Source organism: Populus alba, chromosome 5, assembly GCF_005239225.2.
Source record: "Populus alba chromosome 5, ASM523922v2, whole genome shotgun sequence".
NCBI lineage: Eukaryota > Viridiplantae > Streptophyta > Magnoliopsida > Malpighiales > Salicaceae > Populus > Populus alba.
Genome location: NC_133288.1, coordinates 21,437,231 through 21,455,454, shown reverse-complemented (window position 1 = coordinate 21,455,454; position 18,224 = coordinate 21,437,231). Strand labels below are relative to the sequence as shown.

The window sequence follows — 18,224 nt, the reverse complement described above, 5'->3', positions numbered from 1 at the left end:
TTTTTTTTTGAAACACATGAAAATAATATTTGTTTAATTATTTTTGACATTAGTATTTCAAAATAATAAAAAATCATAAAAAATAATTTGAATCGAAAGAAAAAAATAAAAAAAAAAAAAATATTTTTTATCCTTAAAAGAAACATGGACTTACCAGATGAATTTTAATTGCTGTAGGGGCTCAATTGATGAAACTAATGTTTTTTTCGAAGTTATCTATCCCATTTTCACAAAAGTCTCTCTTCTATAACACACACACACATGCATACATACATGCATGTATATACGCATGTATTTCGATCCGGTGGTTCTGCTTGAAACTGTCTGTTTCCTTACCAATAAATGAGAACGGGAGAGTGTCTGGTGGGAACCAAGCAATAAATACATTAGCTTCGAAAGAAAAATTTATTTATTTCTCGTTAGATATCAACATCATGAATTTTCAACAACCCAAATTTTCTGATTCGTGAACGGGGAGGTAGGTACATGAATCAAATCAAATTAAAAAAAAAAAAAAAAAAATTAGCTGGAAAGATGCTAGTCATTTACAGTTATCCTCAATATTGAAACTCTATAGTTACTGGAATTTTGTTTGATTTTATATTTTAGAAGTGTTTTTTTTTTAAAAAATTAATTGTATTTTTTTATTATTTTAAATTAGTATTTTTTTAAATATTTTTAGATCATTTTTATACATTAATATCAAAAATAATTTTTAAAAAATAAAAAAAATATTATTTTAATACATTTCTGAGTAAAAAATATATTTTTTAAAAAATATATAATTTAGTTTGGATCAGAATTATAAAAGCTAATTCAAATTAATTTCTATTTTTTAAAAATAAAAACAATTAACAAATTAATAAATAAGTTTTAACCACATATCAATCTAAATAAACTAATTACCAAATTAATTTAGAATTTTAACCAAATCAAATGATTTTGTTTTTCAATTTGAAATGATATTGAACCTTAGGTTAATATTACATGTCAATTAAGCTGTACAGGTTGAAATACTATTTTCTAAAAATATTTTTTTAAAAAAAATACTTTATTAGTTTTTTTTAAAAAATATTTTAATATATTTTTAAATAAAAAATATTTTAAAAATTAATCATTACCAAAACTTACGCGCAGGTAAAATGAACGAAGGCCTTTGGACCTTGCCAAGAAAAGAAAGACACGGAACTAAAAAGTGTACCCACACGTCTTACCATTTCGCTCTTTAACTGGCCGGCACGTGAAGCAATATTAGAGATGGCAGGCTTGGTGTTTTATAATTTATACGAAAAGGAAAGTTCCAGTGTAAAACAGCCACGTTTCACAACTTGGTTGGCTCTACATGCGTGCAGGCAATCCAATCCAGTAAAACCCCAGAGAGCCAAAAGTCATCCCCTTTTTTCTCTCAAACAAAAAATGAACTTCCTTTACATCTTTGCACTCACTCTCCTTATCTCTGTCCTTTCTCCCTCCACTTCTTCTTCTGACATCTCTCAACTGTTTGAAACGTGGTGCAAAGAACATGGTAAATCATACACTTCGCAGGAAGAAAGGTCTCATAGACTTAAAGTCTTTGAAGACAACTATGATTTTGTTACAAAACACAACAGCAAGGGTAATTCTTCTTATACCCTTGCTCTCAATGCCTTTGCTGATCTAACCCATCATGAGTTCAAGACTTCTCGGTTGGGACTCTCTGCTGCTCCTCTGAATCCTGCTCATCGGAATCTAGAAATTACTGGGGTTGTTGGTGATATCCCTGCTTCGATTGATTGGAGAAATAAAGGGGCTGTGACCAATGTCAAGGATCAAGGGAGCTGTGGTACGTTATATATTCGATTTAGTGGTAGAAACATTTAACTTATACATTAAAGCTTAGTCGTATGATACTCAATTTGATTGGATGTTGCCGTGACATTTCTTTTAGGTGAAAGGTTATAGTATGGTGAATGATAGGCAAAATCATTAGTCTCTATGCAAAATCAAGTCTTGAATTTTTGTTTTTTTTGAAGTCTACCTGATTAGGAGGGTTTGTAGGTTGTATAATTGAATTGCTGTCATGATATAGTGTAGTGGCTAACTGTATTTGGTGCTTGATGTTTCCTTGTGATGGTGACCGCAATTTTTATTCTAGCTTAAACGCGTTACTTTTTTCCTGACTGCCTTGTTTTATCATCTATAAATCATACACGGGACAATACTCGATGCCTGTCCTTATCTAGGTGTGGAATTGCACATACACCTGGCTTTGTGTATTTCAGAACATCTTTTTTTGTCATTCGAAACTAAATCAACTACTTAAGAACTATTTTTTTCTTAATATACTTTGAAACTAAATCAGCTTCTGGATTATCTAGGTGCTTGTTGGTCGTTCTCAGCTACTGGAGCCATCGAAGGCATTAATAAGATTGTCACTGGATCTCTTGTTAGCGTTTCAGAACAAGAGTTGATTGAGTGTGATAAAAGTTACAATGATGGTTGTGGGGGTGGACTTATGGACTATGCATTCCAATTTGTCATAAACAACCACGGGATTGATACCGAGGAAGATTATCCGTATCGAGCTCGGGATGGGACCTGCAATAAGGACAGGGTGAGAACCTTGATTTTACTGTTTGCATTTGTTGTTGAATTATTTCAGCTCTTTTGTTCAGTTTCTTTTCTCCTCTTGCATATGCATCTGTAGGCACTTGTCTGTTTGCCATGTAGATTTTTTAGTGTTTTCATTTGGACTAGATAACATTTTCAATATGCATGCTTTGCCTTATTGTATTGCAGATGAAAAGGCGTGTTGTGACTATCGATAAATATGTTGATGTGCCTGAAAACAACGAGAAACAGCTCTTACAAGCTGTGGCCGTTCAACCTGTGAGTGTGGGTATCTGCGGTAGTGAGAGAGCATTTCAGATGTATTCAAAGGTTTGTCCTTGTGGCAATCAATACCAATGACTTCTGAAATTTGTAAAACAAACATCATTATGATTGCAAGTTTTCTGATTATTGTGTGATAGGGAATTTTCACTGGCCCATGTTCAACTTCTTTGGATCATGCTGTATTGATTGTAGGATATGGGTCAGAAAATGGAGTGGATTACTGGATTGTGAAGAACTCATGGGGAACTGGTTGGGGAATGCGTGGTTATATGCATATGCAGCGCAATAGTGGCAATTCTCAAGGGGTCTGTGGTATCAACATGCTGGCTTCTTATCCAGTAAAGACGAGCCCAAATCCACCACCTCCACCCCCACCAGGACCCACTAAATGTAATCTTCTTATTTACTGTGCAGCAGGAGAAACCTGCTGCTGCGCTCGCAAATTTTTTGGAATTTGCATTTCATGGAAATGCTGTGGATTGGATTCTGCCGTATGTTGTAAGGATCGACTCCACTGTTGCCCCCATGATTACCCAGTTTGTGACACGGACAAGAACATGTGCTTTAAGGTCAGTATAACTTCTCTGCTTTCATCTGGGCATTGAGAGTGATGTCTGTGAACCGTCAAAGCTGCACATAATCATATAATACTCTGAATATCTACTGAACATTATAAGGCATTCCTGGATCTTTGGAGTCAAATTCTTATGCATTGCACCATTTAAGTTCATTTAAAGCTTTTTACAGGTAGCCCGACTTTATTGTGGTATTTTTCTGATTCTTCGGCCATTGGTTCTTTCCTGAAAAGGCCAATTTGATTGTTCAGGTTTAAAGTTCCAGTACTTAGTATTGGTGAACAAATTTGAAGTCTTTTTATAGGAAAAACAGGTTGAGCAGAACAGAGTAATTCATGGAATTCTGTCTTAGGAAAGTTAACACAATTTTTCAGATGTTATCATTTTGGCAACAACCTACTAAGAATTTGAAAGCCAAATTGTATTTTAGCTCGCTTTCAGTGCTCAGCAATTTTAGACTTAAAAAACTCTTCTGTGCTTGCAGCGTGCTGGTAATGCCACAAGAATGGAGGCAATGGAGGGAAAAACCTCTGGGAAGTTTGGCAGTTGGAATTCCCTTCCTGAAGCCTGGATTCAGTGAAGCCCCCTTTACATCAGGGAATTTTCGTGTCATGCTTCCGTTGTTGTCCGGTTCCATGCTGACGGGAAAAGACTCTTGATTCAGATGTAAAACTACGTACACGCTAGAGCCTGTTGGTTTAAAGCATCAGAATTCGTTAGTGGATGAAGGGAGTTTGAAAAATTATGTCGGATCAGATTGATCAACGGGGTGGATAAAGATTATTATGGGCATGTTTTTGGATGTACTTTTTCCATACACAGCATTTTCTTCTAGTGTATTTATCTTCTAGTTGGGCCAAAATCTTGAATATTTCTTGCATGGTTGCACCATCCTGCCTCCTGTTCTGAATCTCTACACTGTAAACCATTTCCCAGTATGCCTCTCATGGCATGGCAAGCGCATGTGGTATGCGGCCAGAAGCAATCCAGGTTCACGGTCTAAACATTTAGGATTTTTTCGTCAAAATCTACCAAGTTAGACAATCATAAAAGCAAATTTAGATGATGAGACGAATAACCAGATCAAAATAGAAGTCAAAATCCTCTGATCAGAAGAATTGCTTGAGGTGACTAATAACTTGTAAACCTTTCAAATACATGGGAAGCTAGCCTGCTAGAAACATTAGCTATATCAGAAAGCTTGAAATATTAGCTCCTACTGGAAAACTAAACTGAAGACTGATGCAAAACTAGGTACATTTTGTAGTCTAAATAATGCCACACATACAGTTTTTGAGCCACTTACAAATAGTTTTATGCAAGCAGAGTATGAAGGGAACATCAGCAAGAACGAAGAACTTTTAATGGACATCACAACACAATTATACCAGACATCATCAATTAGGAAAGGCATAATCACGACAATGATGAGCCAGATTAATTCCGCACTTTCTAAACACTAGCAAGATCAAAAGGTTTTTCTACCATCTATGGATAGCTGAGCCCGAGCAGAGCAACGATGCATGTGAGACCAGTTGACAAATCACTCTCAATCCAAACTAGCTGATCAGTAAGCGCACATAGAATTACCAGTTAAATAGTTTTCCACTGTAAGATCTTATACATTTTATAAAATATTGATTACCAAAACTATGAAGAAGGAAACACGTCCTTAACAGCAGAAGCAGCTGACAAGTAATTAAGTGTATTCCTCAAAGTCTCCTTCTCCCTCTTCAACCTCGTTGCTGTATCCTCCAATTCAAGTAAGGCCTGCTGCTCTCCCGGAGCCCCCTCAAAAGTGTTTCCTACAAAAAACGAAAACGGAGTCGGAAACAAATTCCTTCTCAAATCTTGCGCTTCCTTTTCTGGCTTCTCATTTAACCGATTTGACAATCTTATAACATCCTTCATACACGTCTCCACTTCCGTCGCTAAAGCCTCCAGGTCCTCCTCCCCTGAAGGCCTGTCCTCCAGCCACGTCACCTCGGCGACAAAATAGGGTTTCGTACGGACTACATTGGTTACACGAAACCGTTCCTGCCCTTTGCAAATGAGGAAGAATCGGTCATCGACGAGGCGTTCGTGCTTGACGATTTCACCAACGCAGCCCACTTCGGCAGTGCCGGATACGGCGTCGGAGTAGATGACGCCGAAACGTAGGTCGGTGTGGAGGAGGGTGTGCATCATAATGCGGTAACGGAACTCGAATATCTGGAGAGGGAGGATTGCTCCTGGGAACAGAACTAGTGGGAGTGGAAATAGTGGGAGTTCAACGACGTCGTCTGATTTTGGATGGTTTGTGTTGTGGTGTTTCTCGGAGAATGACGAAGCTGAGCATTTTAAAGAGGCGGTTCGCCTTTTGTGGCGGCGGTGATGGAGGAGGGAAGCAAGTGATGGAGGTGAATTGGAGAGGAAACCGAGATTATTTGGGTTTAATGCGGAAAGGGTGGTTGTGTTGGGATTTAATGAGGGTTTGTGAGTGGAAAGTACCCGTGCAAGAGCCATTTGGAGTGGATTAGAAATGTAGAGAGACAAAACAGTTCAGTTCAGTTCCATGAGCAAAAAGTTTTGTTTCCTGATGTGAGCATGGTGCCTGAAAGTTTAGACATTGGGGATCTGGTGGTGCTAAGAAGAGGGGAGGGAAGTGTGGATAACATGGAAAGGGGGTGGGGTAGGGATTTGGTGGCGTGGGAAGGAGTTACCCAAGTTGGGAATTGGGTTATCTTGTGCTCGTTTGTCAATGGCGACTGTGTCTTCCTAGTGCCTGTCTTGGCCATATCGTTTTCAATCGAACAGAAACATTGATTTTCTCATTGTTTAGATTTCAGGATGGAAGTGGAAGGGGGGCCATTTTCAGCGGCTTTAAATTTTCCTGGTTAGTGGTTGTACTCCTAGAAAATTATATTTGATCTATGGGATGATGTTTTACGTTGTGGTTTAACGGTATTTAAAAAAAAAAAAAAATTTTAATTTTTTTTTATATTTTTAGATTGATTAATATCAAAAATAAATTTTAAAAAAATACAAATACATATTATTTTCATATATTTTCAAGCAAAAATCATTTTAAAAAATAATTTTTATCATTTTCTCAAATACCTCTTTAAATTAAATTAGTAGTAGCTAAACTTGAGATGTTCTAATGTTCTTTTCATTTGTAATGTGGATAAATTTATTTTAAAAAAATATTTTTTTAAGGTATTTCTTGTCTAAAAAAATATTAAATTGCTGATTTTAAGTTTATTTTTTTGATAATTTTGATGTATTATTAAAAATAAAAAATATATATATTATTTTGATGGATTTTAAAAATATTTTTATAAAAGTTCAATAATGTTATTTTAATCATTAATATTAGTTTTTTTATTTTATTTTAGAGACTTTATTCTATGCGATAAAATCTGGTATTCAAATTAAAAGAGTGTTTGAAAAGAAAAAATGTATCCTCGAATAATACCAATTTATGTATATCTTTAATGAAAGCTACCTTGAAAACATTTTTACGGTGAAATAATTAAAAAAAATTATTGTCCATCAGATGGTACTTTTGGTTTTGATCCATTATAACTTATACAAGGAAAAAAACATAATCTTAAAGTACAAACCTGGATAAGAAAGAAAACATAAGGCCCAATCAACTAATTGAAGCCCAGACAATCTGTTAAAAAATATGAGGCCCAATCCATTTTCACCGCAGTTAGAACGAGCATAAATTGTAGAGAGATCCAAGCCCAGAATTAAGATCCACTCGGAAAAAACTGGCACGTGAGCATTTGCGGGCTTCTTGCAGAAACCTGCCATCGCATCAGCCTCGGTGCGTTTGGCGTCACCCCATACGATTCTCCTGTTTCAAACACTAGGTTCACACCGCCGACAAAGAAAAGTCCTGCTGACGTGTAAAGGGGACGTCACGGCCACCTAAAGCACGCAATCACGTCCACAACCATCCGAATGGCATACCTGTAATACTATGTCAAAGCGGGACGCGTTTTAGTAATCGAACAGTTCGTGGCTCTCTATATATTGGGGTGGCTAGCCTAACTCATCAAGCGTTTGGAAAAGACGTATTTCTGTGGTTCATATTATCGAGAGAGAAAATGGCCGAAGAAGGACAAGTTATTGCCTGCCACACAGTGGATACCTGGAAAGAGCATTTCGAGAAGGGAAAAGGGTCTCAGAAACTGGTATTTGCTAGTATCTTTGAACCTTTTAGTATATGTGTTTGTTAGGATTTTACTTGTGTGGCCATTAAAGAGCACTTGTGTTTTTTTTTTTTTTTTTTCTTTTATATGTAATCTTTTGTGGGAAAGTTAGGCCTCTTTTTTACCTGTGAGATCTTTAATTTCCAGAATTTAATTAATGGGTTTTTTTTTGTTGATTTAATTTTATTTTACCTGAAAATCTCATCTGGTTTTGACGGTAGTTTTGATATGAAGGACTTGAATCTTGATTGATTAATTGGGATTTGAATTATATTAAGTTTTTATGAGTAAATTGTTTGAGATTTCTTCATGGAATGTCTTGTTCGTCTAATTTCTTTCCGTACGTTTCTGCTTAATCTGGATTTGACTAAGAAAACATACTTTGACAGATTGTCGTGGATTTTACTGCTTCATGGTGTCCACCATGTAAAATGATTGCTCCAATCTTCGCCGAGTTGGCGAAGAAGTTTCCTAATGTCACATTCTTGAAGGTGGATGTGGATGAATTGAAGGTAAAAAATCCATGCCTTTACCTACCTGATGCTAAGTCAATGGCATGAGAAATATTGTGCTTAACAATGTTTATATATATTTTTTCGCAAATTGACATTACTGTATATTTTGCAGGCTGTTGCTGAGGAGTGGAATGTGGAGGCAATGCCAACTTTTATTTTCCTGAAAGATGGAAAATTAGTGGACAAAACTGTGGGTGCTGATAAAGATGGCCTGCCAACACTGGTTGCAAAGCACGCAACTGCATAATGTGTGGATGATGTTTGATCCTTAATGGTTTTCAATAGCTTTCTGTTTTATGGATCTTGTATGTGTATATGACATGTCTATGTCAGTGCTTCGTCCTTGTTACTCGTACTTGTCATGTTGTTGGATGGGAGCCCATCGTTAGGCTGTTTACTGTATTGTGTTGGTCTGGTTTTCTTGAGAAACTGGTTCGCAATGTAATAAATCCGAATGATCTTGGTTGTGTAGTTTTAAAGCTATTGTCTGCCTTGGGGTTTTAAACTTAGCCTTTTCTCATGGTTTTCACTGGTAGAGAATGGCTAAAATTTGTTTATTGCTTTGTCAGCTGACCTATTCTTCTGCAATTTATGCATTGTTAAAAATCCTTCTCCACAAGGAGAATTAGGCCACAGGTAGATGCATAGGCGGCTGGTGATCTGCTACCTCCTATCTCCAAAACTGCAGAACTAGGCCACAAATTCTCCTACAAAATCTTTTGATTGAAACAATAATCCTTACTTTCGAGGAGGCATTTCGTTACGGGAATAATGTGTCGTCATTTGGCTTCTTTAAGGAGAGTGTATCCTCACGATACCCACTGGTTTGAATAGCGGAGAACAAGCCAGCCCCGACTGTTAAAAGCGATCCGAGACACAGCCCGTTTCCACAGTAGTTTTGATTCTGACTTTGCAAACCAAGGATTATATGCAGTCTCCATCTCCGGGATAACGAAGCCAGAGCATGGGATATTGGGACACCATAGCCGCCGCCACATGGAACAGGCACTGAAGGTCTATCTTCCTAACACCCACTCCCGAGATCTAGAGCAGCACGCCACCCATCCGAAAGTCAATTGCTATTATATTATTCTGTTCCGGTTCACAAATGACAACAAACATTATTGACGTCCTAGTGTCTATATTTAAATATGTTCTAACTCTTTTGGAGACATGAAAAAGAATTATAATTACTGTCTCCGTGGGTCCCTATATAATGGTGTCGGGCTTGGATCTAGCGATAATGATAAAAAAACTTTAGAGAAATTATGAGAGGTGTAGCGTTCTGATTTAATTTTAAAAAATTATTAATTTAAGGTTTATAAATTTTAAAAAAAACTAGAAATTTATATAATTGTTAATTTTAAACTTCTACAAGCTGAACAGTACACATTTATGTTAATAATATAAAAAAAAAACACTTTAAAGAGTCAAGCATTTCCCGAGATTCTGAGAGGAAATGGCCGGGGAAGGAGAAGTGATTATCTGCCATTAACGACTCTCTCAAGTCTCAAATGCTTGGAAATAAAATTCATCTATAAGATAATTAATTAATATTTTAGATTAAGTAATTTGATATATATTTTATAATTAAAATATTTAGTGATTTAATACGAAAAGCTCGTAAGATTGGTAATTGATAGCCAATAGTGTCTGATAACTGTATGATGATGAAGACTAGCAATTCGTTTGCAGCTTCTGATTTGGATCTGTGTTTGGTCTGTTTTGGGTTTGCCCAAAGTACTTGATTTGCACTTTTTAACAACGTATATTGTCGAACCTGCTAGTATTTCAAGAAGCTGGAGTAAACCAACGGATCAAAGAAGAAATTCTAACCAAATATCCTGGTTCTTGATACTACCATCCAGTAAATTAATATATAGCAGCAATATCACAGGCAGTCTTTGCCATGGACGGCTCTCGTTTACTTTCAAAAATCATGTTTAAGCTGATGCATTTTGCTGGAAAATTATGGTCCTATGATGGCAAGTACTCAGCCAGGTAGAGCCAATAAGCAAAAACCTAAACTGGGGTTCGCATGATGTCCCAAGTTTGCCGAAAGGAGGGAGCATATACATGACACTGCTGATAATTATTTTAATATATTTCAAAAATAAAAATTATACAGCTGAAACTGCCAATAGTTGATTGCATTCCTTGTATCCAGGTTTTCAATTCCCTAAATGATAGCAAAGGACATGCAGAACGCCGATATGTTGATGTTGGCTATCACGGATCATCCACAGAAGGTGCAAACAAGAGCAATTAGATAAATTTGTAGACTTCGAATTTATAATCCGTGTTCTTACATCAGAATCAGACATTATAGTGCCCATACTCACCGATATTCTTCACCTCAACAATTCTTTCTCATTCTATCAAAACAATAATCATTTATACTTTGCTGTGCAAAAATTATTTTCCAAGCCCATCTCTGGATAAAAAGGCCATGGAATTTAGGGCATATGCCAGGCCAACATATGTGCTTTGCACAAGCACATTGTCCATCCGAAAGCTAATGGGAATATCAACTCCACACAACTACGCATTGTAAATTGCAATACACCTAGCTATACGTTGTAGAATATGTAGAGATGACAGCTGACATTAGGATCTCTGGCTCAATACCTTATTGTTCTTCCTTCATAGCTTGCCAACGTGAGCAAATAATTATAATTAGATCTGAAAATTTGCTTGAACGGTTACCTCCTTGTATTGGGTTGAGTAGTGTCACTCACTGTTGAACACACTGCTTCAACTGATAATTTCTTCAACTTACTTGGACATGGGTCAGCACCGAAGTTACTGTTGGATATGGCGACCATACAACTCTCCCTTCCTATGCATTTCTGCAGAGTTCAATGATACAAGGATTAAGCCAGTAGAAAAGGTATTTTTATTAGTGACAGGTAGTGAAATTATGATAAAACAAAAGGGAAATGAAATAAGATATGCAAATGTATAAAATGACAAAAGGATACTACTATGGAAATCTACCTTCTCTACAACCGAATGTGAGTTTGGTGCATGGCAAGTTCCCTCCTGAAAACTTCCACAGGTTCCAGTAGGAGTGCCAAAACTTGCAAATTTTATAGCGGAAATAGACTGCCCTGGTGCACACCGGAGGTGAAGCTTGGCTTGGTGAAGATTTCTTTCTGATTCACCATTGCTCTCGGTATTGTAATCCTCCATTGCTGGGTGGTGCTCAAATGCATCAGCACAAACACTTGTCGTTGATCTCTTAACAAGGGATATCTTTGATGCATCACCTCCAAGTTCTTCAAATACTACCAATAAATTTTGCTTTGGCTTTAACCAGGACCTTGGAACATGATACCTGAGAAGCGTATAAGTTCAGTTAGCTGTGAGATGCAGTAATTACACTCTACAGCTCAGTTCTGAAGATCAAGCTGAAACCATAAAAAAATAAGCATTCAAGAAAAGATACCATCGCTGAGTTGGTTGGCCACATCCAAGTTGGCACTTCGGAGGCCTGAACGTTCCAGAGTAACTACAGCTACTGCAGTCACCCTTTGCATAAGATAACCAAAATCTTCCTATGCTCTGCCCATTTATCCACACCTGACCCTTTCCCATGCTGCGCATGTCCAAAGCCAATGGCTCATTTCCTCCGGGGGAATCAAAATAAGCCTGAACGTCCCAGCATGACAATCAGCCTCTTAAGTAAAATTGCTAACCACAATCAACATTTTCCCACTTATAATTACCTTGTACCACTTCAGAGGTTGCTGCCTGTTAGCTAGAGACCCCTGTATCCAATCAACAGATGAGGCACTGCTTGGAGAGACCAAATTCATTGCCTCTCCTTTTAGACCAACCTGTTTTGACCCAACACCTTCAAGCTTAAACTTCTGCCAACTATAGGACAAAATTAAATAGATAAGAACAGGCACATTTCATACCTGGTAAGACCATTGCTGCCATGTCAAGTCTTTATTTCCCTGGTTAAGGCCATGGAGCATAACTGGACCAAGTATTCCTGTTTTCCATGTCTCATAATGTACCCCGACATTCTTAAACAATGCAAAAGTTTTGTAGTCAGTATGTGGAATGATATAACAGATTTTTTTCCTTTTCATATTACAGGTTTTAAAATTTTAGTAGCCACAATCAGATCAAATTAATTAGCAATCTATACTTGCAGAAAAAGTTGGAGAAGTAGAATAGAACTAACAGGTAGTCCAACAGCTATGCTGAGTAGTGCAATTCTATTTGTTCCGGCACGTAGATTGACTGGTCCTGTAAAGGTGAATTCCCTGTTCTCTCTGGTCCCAAACGCTGATCCTGTAATGGTAACAGGCAAAGCACTCATCAACCAGATAACTGAAATTCATATTAGTAGCTACTATGAAAGTACTCTTGAAAAGCATACCTGAAAACTGCCCATTGATGAAGACATGAAGAGCATGCCCTGCGGACTCCACAGTTAGAGTAGGCCATTGTCCACCTCGAAGAAATGATTCTGATGGATTGATATTGACACTGAAAGCCACAGGGAAGTTTTAAAATGGAGCTCTCAGATATTACAAACACATGTAATGAACTGAAGAAACATGCGTGAGAAAAATAAAGTGCTTAGGTTTCCATGAAGTTGTTATATGGTTATAGGGGTTCAAAATATAAATAGATACTATTGAACCTGGCTCACCTTGTGATGTACCACAGATAGTCAGTGGTGTCTCTAGTGACATTTATCTGCTCCATGAGTCCAAGAGCTGTCATCCTTGAACTAGCCCCTAGTGAAGAAATATCTTCATCATAAGTCTCCCAAGAAAAAAACCTAGAACCAGTTGGCAGCATTTGGACATGTGAAGTTTGAACTCCAACCTAGACCATGACAGGACAACTAGATATCAGAAACTTGGTATTGAAGAAAATAACTTCAGGATCACTGAAGGATGTTATTTCATACTTGAACGAGATTGCAACTAGAACCTAAACTTTGCTTACCTTGGCAGTGTTAAACACAACATTCCTGCAATCAGGAAGGATGCTAATGGACCAAGGAGGCAAAACATAATGCATGTTATTGAACATCACTCTAGCAGCAGACTGTGTGTGGTAGTTGGCAAGAAAAGCTGCACAGCTCCCCTTCCCTGAAGAGAATACATGAGCCTGCAAAACGACCATTATCATGAATTTTCAATAGCAAGCTTGACATAATAACTGTCCAACTGGGGGGAAGAGACAAATTTGGTCAGAAGGCAGACCTGCTGATAGGTTCCTAACAAAGTAATTGTGGGATCTGAAGAGACTAATTCATGCTCGCATAGCTTAATAGCTCTGTGAAGCTCTTTTAGATGACCATATTTAGGTTCCCTGATCAAACCTAAACCAATAAATGGTTAGTTGCGGATCTTTAGTTTTGAAACACATATAATGATATAACAAAACGCAACACATTCCTTAAAATTATTGTGAAAAGTGGAAGAAAAGTCAGTACTGAGTTTGAGTTTCGGAAATAATATTCATGTTAGGAGTTGAAAATTATTTCAAGAAATTCTAGAACTTAAATTCTTCAATTATTTGTGAATTGTCATTTAAAAGTTGTGGCTAGGCATGACTAAATTGTAGTTTTTCACTCAAATTGTCAAGATATTTTTTGTTAGGACAAGAACAAATCCACAGAACTTACCATATTCATCTATTGGTGCATCATAGTCATAACTAGTTGTAATGAATGGGCCTCCAGCAGAGCGTCCAAAATTTGTTCCTCCATGGTACTGTAACAATACACAATGCACAGGCCATAAGCTGGGAACGACAAGTTTTTTATTAAATTGTGAGCTGAGTCATTCGAGGTTCCCTACCATGTAGTAGTTAACAAATGAGCCACCCTTTTGAATGAATCGAGCAACTGCAAATGCCAAATCTTGAACTGGTCTGTGGTGAAATGCACCGCCAAACTCTGTAAACCTTTTTATTCAGTTCAGAAAAAAAAAAAGAGGGGGATCAGAGGACTGAATTTGCACTCAGAAAGTCAACTCCAACTCTACTGCTTGCAGTAACATTTACCAGCCACTCCAAGCCTCAGTCCACATCGTTGGCTTGTAAGGTTTGTTGGGAGAAAAAGCATCACAGTAAAAACCATTACATGTATTTATCTGTTGCCAGGATTCAAACATAAAAAGTCAAACTCACCATTCAAGAAAGAATTTAAATTGGAAACCGCAGGTAACAAAAATAGTAAATGCAGCTCACAAATTAATTATGGGACAGTTGAGGTAACTAGGCTTGGTAGGTGGAAAGATTAAGATAGCTCACCACCGGGTCTGGGGCATCATCTTCCTTGCACATCACCCAAGGAACTCCAGTATTCAATCCAACAGCCATTTGTGCAGCCCAATTAATGTATGAGTGACCAGCAGCCCCAAAAGCCCTACTCTCTGGTCCATACTCATTCTCAATCTACACGAATGGATATGAAAAGAATAAAACATATGTATATATATAAAAGTAAAGCAAATTACTTCACAGCTGAAGCCTCGCTTTTACTGGTTTAGAAACAATACATATCTAAAATGACAAAATTCACCAATAAGATCACATACTTGAGAGAAGATAATGGGGCCTCCTTGTGATTGAAATAGCCTTTCATCTTTCATCATATGCACAATCTTCTGGGTGAATCCTTGCATTGCAGCCTTCAAAACCAAAGGGAAAGAAAGTCAAGCCACATTAACCACCTAACTTTTCCAGTTATTTGTTTTAGTTCTCTTTCTTTTTCTTGAGGAAAGGGATTAAAAAACGCAGGGCAGGTAAAATAGGAAAAACCTTGAAAGGCCCATTGTCTGTTCTGAAGCTGATACCAGGAACATACTTCAACCAAACAGGAAATCCCCTATGCATTTACAAGAGAGAGAGAATCAAATCAAACTAAAGCATTCATTTTTGCCAGGTTAATAAGCAAATACTACCCCAACCACAGAAAGAATAAAACAGCAAAACCAAAAGGAAGAAGGGATATAATCATGAATGGATGGAACAGAAGTTAAAAGAACAAGCATATAAAAGAGCAAAAATTCTAAGTACCCAAAATTCCATTCTGCACAGACATAAGGTCCAATGCGGAGATGAACAAATAGCCCCACTTTCTGCACTGTCTTAATGAACCGTACCAGATCAAATCTATCTTCAAAATTATACTACAAAAAACAAAAAGTTTCCTTTTTGAGTAACCACATAAGCTCAGAAAGACATGGATTATAAAATTTCAAGTGCCAAAAAGTTGAGTGGAGATCCAAGAGAGAGTACATTGCCAGGAGAAGGCTCATGAACATTCCAAAAAACATAAGTGTCGATAACATCCAAGCCTCCATCTTTTGCCTTCTGTACAAGATCTTCCCACATCTACAGAAACAAAACAAACCCCATTTTTACACAACAGACAAAATGTGATAAAATATACACAAAACCAAGAAAATGGGAAAGAAAAGTGTATACATCAGGGGTGCTTCTTGGATAGTGAATGGAGCCAGAGATAAGGATTCTCCTTTGCCCATCGATGATAATAGCGTTCTTATCATAGGTCACAGTGCAGTGGATCAGCTTAGAACCAACAATCAAGACCATCAAGAAGAGGGTTAAGAACTCGGAAACTGGACTCGTTCCCATTTCCTTTTGTGGAGGGAAAGTTTGAAAAAAAATAAGAGAAAATGTGTGCAGAAACAGAGATTTAAAACATAAGCTTATGATATGAGGCTCCTCTGATAACACTATCCACCATTTCACTATATAGCCCTCTGCCTCCACCGTCCACACCACTCAAGTCTCTGTCTCTTTTGCTAGCTTTATATAATGACTGACTGCTTCCTACATGAAAAGGAGTTTAATTTTTTATTCGAAAAATGCAAATTTGAATTAACTTTAAAATAGAGTGTCCCCAGACCATAAGGATAGCTGGCTAAAATTGATCCGAGCAATCTAAAGGAAAAAGAAAAAAAGAAGTGTCATGAAAATGCAAGGACATGGTGGTGAATGAAGAGACATAAATGAAAAGGAGAGAGAGAGAGAGACATTCCAGTGTGAACAAAGAAATCAAAACCACAACAGTAGAGTTGAATGGTTTGTGCCTGTTTGGAAACTTGTGGGGTTCTTGTTACCATGGGAATGTAGTTATAAATTTGTACACGAGAAGGTGACACGCCTAGAAGCACAAGCAATAATAGGATAATACCAAGAAAAAAAAATTAATAATAATAATAGGATAATACCAAATAAAAAAATTGATCGAAATATAATAGAACACAATAAATTTAATTATAAGATTTATTGTAAAAGAAAACCTTTTCTCTTTAGATAAGTTTGAAAATCATCCTAAACAAACTAGTAAATCTAAAAATAAAACAAAAAATAATAAAATCTTAAATAAACTAAGAAAATAAAATTATCTTAATTTGTAAACTAAATAAGATAAAAAAAATTTCAAAACTAAATAGAAAATAAAAATAACTAAGAAAAATATTTTTTTTCTAAAAATTCTCCTGCATCAATCTTCCTACGTTGGAGAAAAATCATCCTCGAGTTTTAATCATCACGTTGTCATTGCTATCAACCATTTAAAATGATATTGATATCTTTACCTTCTCTTAATTTGTTTCACACCGACTTAGATAAGATAAATCAGAAATCAATTCCCAAGACATCTTTAATTTTGGCAAAACCATCATTAAGTGCCGATTATGTGTTCCGTATTGTACCTTTACTCACATTATCTAGACTCCAACTTATTGTCCTTCTCATTTTTTTTCATCTCTTTATTTTTCTTTTCCATGATTTCAATAGGAATAACATATTTTTAGTATTACTTTCAACAATCACTGTTCATCTCATGTGCACTGGTATTAAATCTTTTCTATTTATACTAAGGGCACATGTATTGTGTCGTTTGTCATGTACAACATTCCTATCATGTTATCATGGCCAATCCAATAATAGATGATATATATCCATAAATACTACATCATATCAAATATTATTAAAATATATATTGTCTATAGAAAACAAAATAAAACAACGTTTATCCACAATAACCTTTATGTCATTATTCAACCAAGTAACCCTGCAAAGCTTATAACTGCTCTCAATTTCCAGGTGAAGCTTCTTTAATGCCTTTTTAGATACTATATTTTCACAATTACCACTATCTATTATTGATTTGCAAACCTTATCATTTACGGTGCATGTCAAATGAATTATATTAAAAAATTATTTTAATATATTTTAAAATAAAAACACTTTAAAATCAATCACTTTTACACTTCCAAACACTATTTAAAATTCCAAACCCCCCTTAGAGCATCTCCAACCGGAGATGCAAATGGAGAGCTAAATCCAAAAACATGTACTCTTGCCTCTAGGATCTTTATTAAGTTATTCCAACGGAGCAGCCATCAAAAAAAACCAAAATAGCTTTTTGATTTAAGCAGAGGCATTTCTACATGTTCTTGTAGAAGAGGTAAATGTTGGCAACAACATTTATTTTTTCTTTAAAAGGAAGGAAAAAACTTGTTTTTTTTTAAAAAAAATCTTGTATTGTGCCTCACTCTTCTCTCAAATTTAGAAAAACTCACTCTTCTCTTAAATTTAAAAAAACAAGAATCAATTATTTTCTAGTTAATTAATAACATCAATTGTATTAATTAGCTGAAATTAAAATGTATGTTTGTTTAAAAGCTTTTTATATTTACTCTTTAATATCTCTTGATTTTGTAGATTTTTTGTTGTTAATTTTATATTTGTGATGATTTTTATTTCTTTGTTATTTTATGTTTTTGATATGGGTTAAGGAAAACAATTTTTATTACTAATATTAATTATATAATTAATAACATCATAATTATATTATATATAAAATATCTAAATTAGTTACATAATTATATAAAAATAAATTTAACATGAAATATATTAAAATATAAATGGTTTTTTTAAATAGTTTTTACCACTGGAATACACATAATAAAAAAACTATATTTTTATTATTCAAAAAATTATTTTATTAATTTAACTTTTTAATTTGACTTTTTACATTGAAGATG

General features: G+C 35.9%; 4 protein-coding genes across 4 annotated transcripts; 2 read left to right on the top strand and 2 right to left on the bottom strand.

Annotated features, from left to right (window-relative positions):
- The first annotated feature begins 1,327 nt into the window (after window positions 1-1,327).
- Window positions 1,328-4,340, top strand: LOC118062095 (low-temperature-induced cysteine proteinase). Its single transcript, XM_035075777.2, has 5 exons — window positions 1,328-1,822; window positions 2,358-2,593; window positions 2,779-2,919; window positions 3,012-3,443; window positions 3,934-4,340. Exons 1-5 carry the CDS (start codon window positions 1,417-1,419, stop codon window positions 4,027-4,029), a joined length of 1,311 nt encoding a protein of 436 aa, XP_034931668.1. The 5' UTR covers window positions 1,328-1,416; the 3' UTR covers window positions 4,030-4,340.
- Window positions 4,341-4,790: 450 nt separating this feature from the next.
- LOC118062097 (uncharacterized) lies at window positions 4,791-6,304 on the bottom strand. The gene has a single exon (XM_035075778.2). It carries the CDS (start codon window positions 5,952-5,954, stop codon window positions 5,100-5,102), a length of 855 nt encoding a protein of 284 aa, XP_034931669.1. The 5' UTR covers window positions 5,955-6,304; the 3' UTR covers window positions 4,791-5,099.
- A 1,168-nt stretch (window positions 6,305-7,472) lies between these two features.
- LOC118062098 (thioredoxin H-type 2) lies at window positions 7,473-8,645 on the top strand. The gene is made up of 3 exons (XM_035075779.2): window positions 7,473-7,633; window positions 8,041-8,163; window positions 8,279-8,645. Exons 1-3 carry the CDS (start codon window positions 7,547-7,549, stop codon window positions 8,411-8,413), a joined length of 345 nt encoding a protein of 114 aa, XP_034931670.1. The 5' UTR covers window positions 7,473-7,546; the 3' UTR covers window positions 8,414-8,645.
- A 1,786-nt stretch (window positions 8,646-10,431) lies between these two features.
- LOC118062099 (beta-galactosidase 5) lies at window positions 10,432-16,263 on the bottom strand. Its single transcript, XM_035075780.2, has 19 exons — window positions 15,631-16,263; window positions 15,442-15,537; window positions 15,220-15,332; window positions 14,962-15,028; window positions 14,739-14,831; window positions 14,452-14,595; window positions 14,203-14,291; window positions 13,998-14,103; window positions 13,823-13,910; window positions 13,398-13,516; window positions 13,138-13,302; window positions 12,836-13,014; window positions 12,560-12,669; window positions 12,362-12,471; window positions 12,090-12,200; window positions 11,895-12,005; window positions 11,615-11,817; window positions 11,164-11,503; window positions 10,432-11,015 (listed from the first exon to the last, which is right to left on the bottom strand). Exons 1-19 carry the CDS (start codon window positions 15,799-15,801, stop codon window positions 10,869-10,871), a joined length of 2,562 nt encoding a protein of 853 aa, XP_034931671.1. The 5' UTR covers window positions 15,802-16,263; the 3' UTR covers window positions 10,432-10,868.
- Window positions 16,264-18,224: the final 1,961 nt, after the last annotated feature.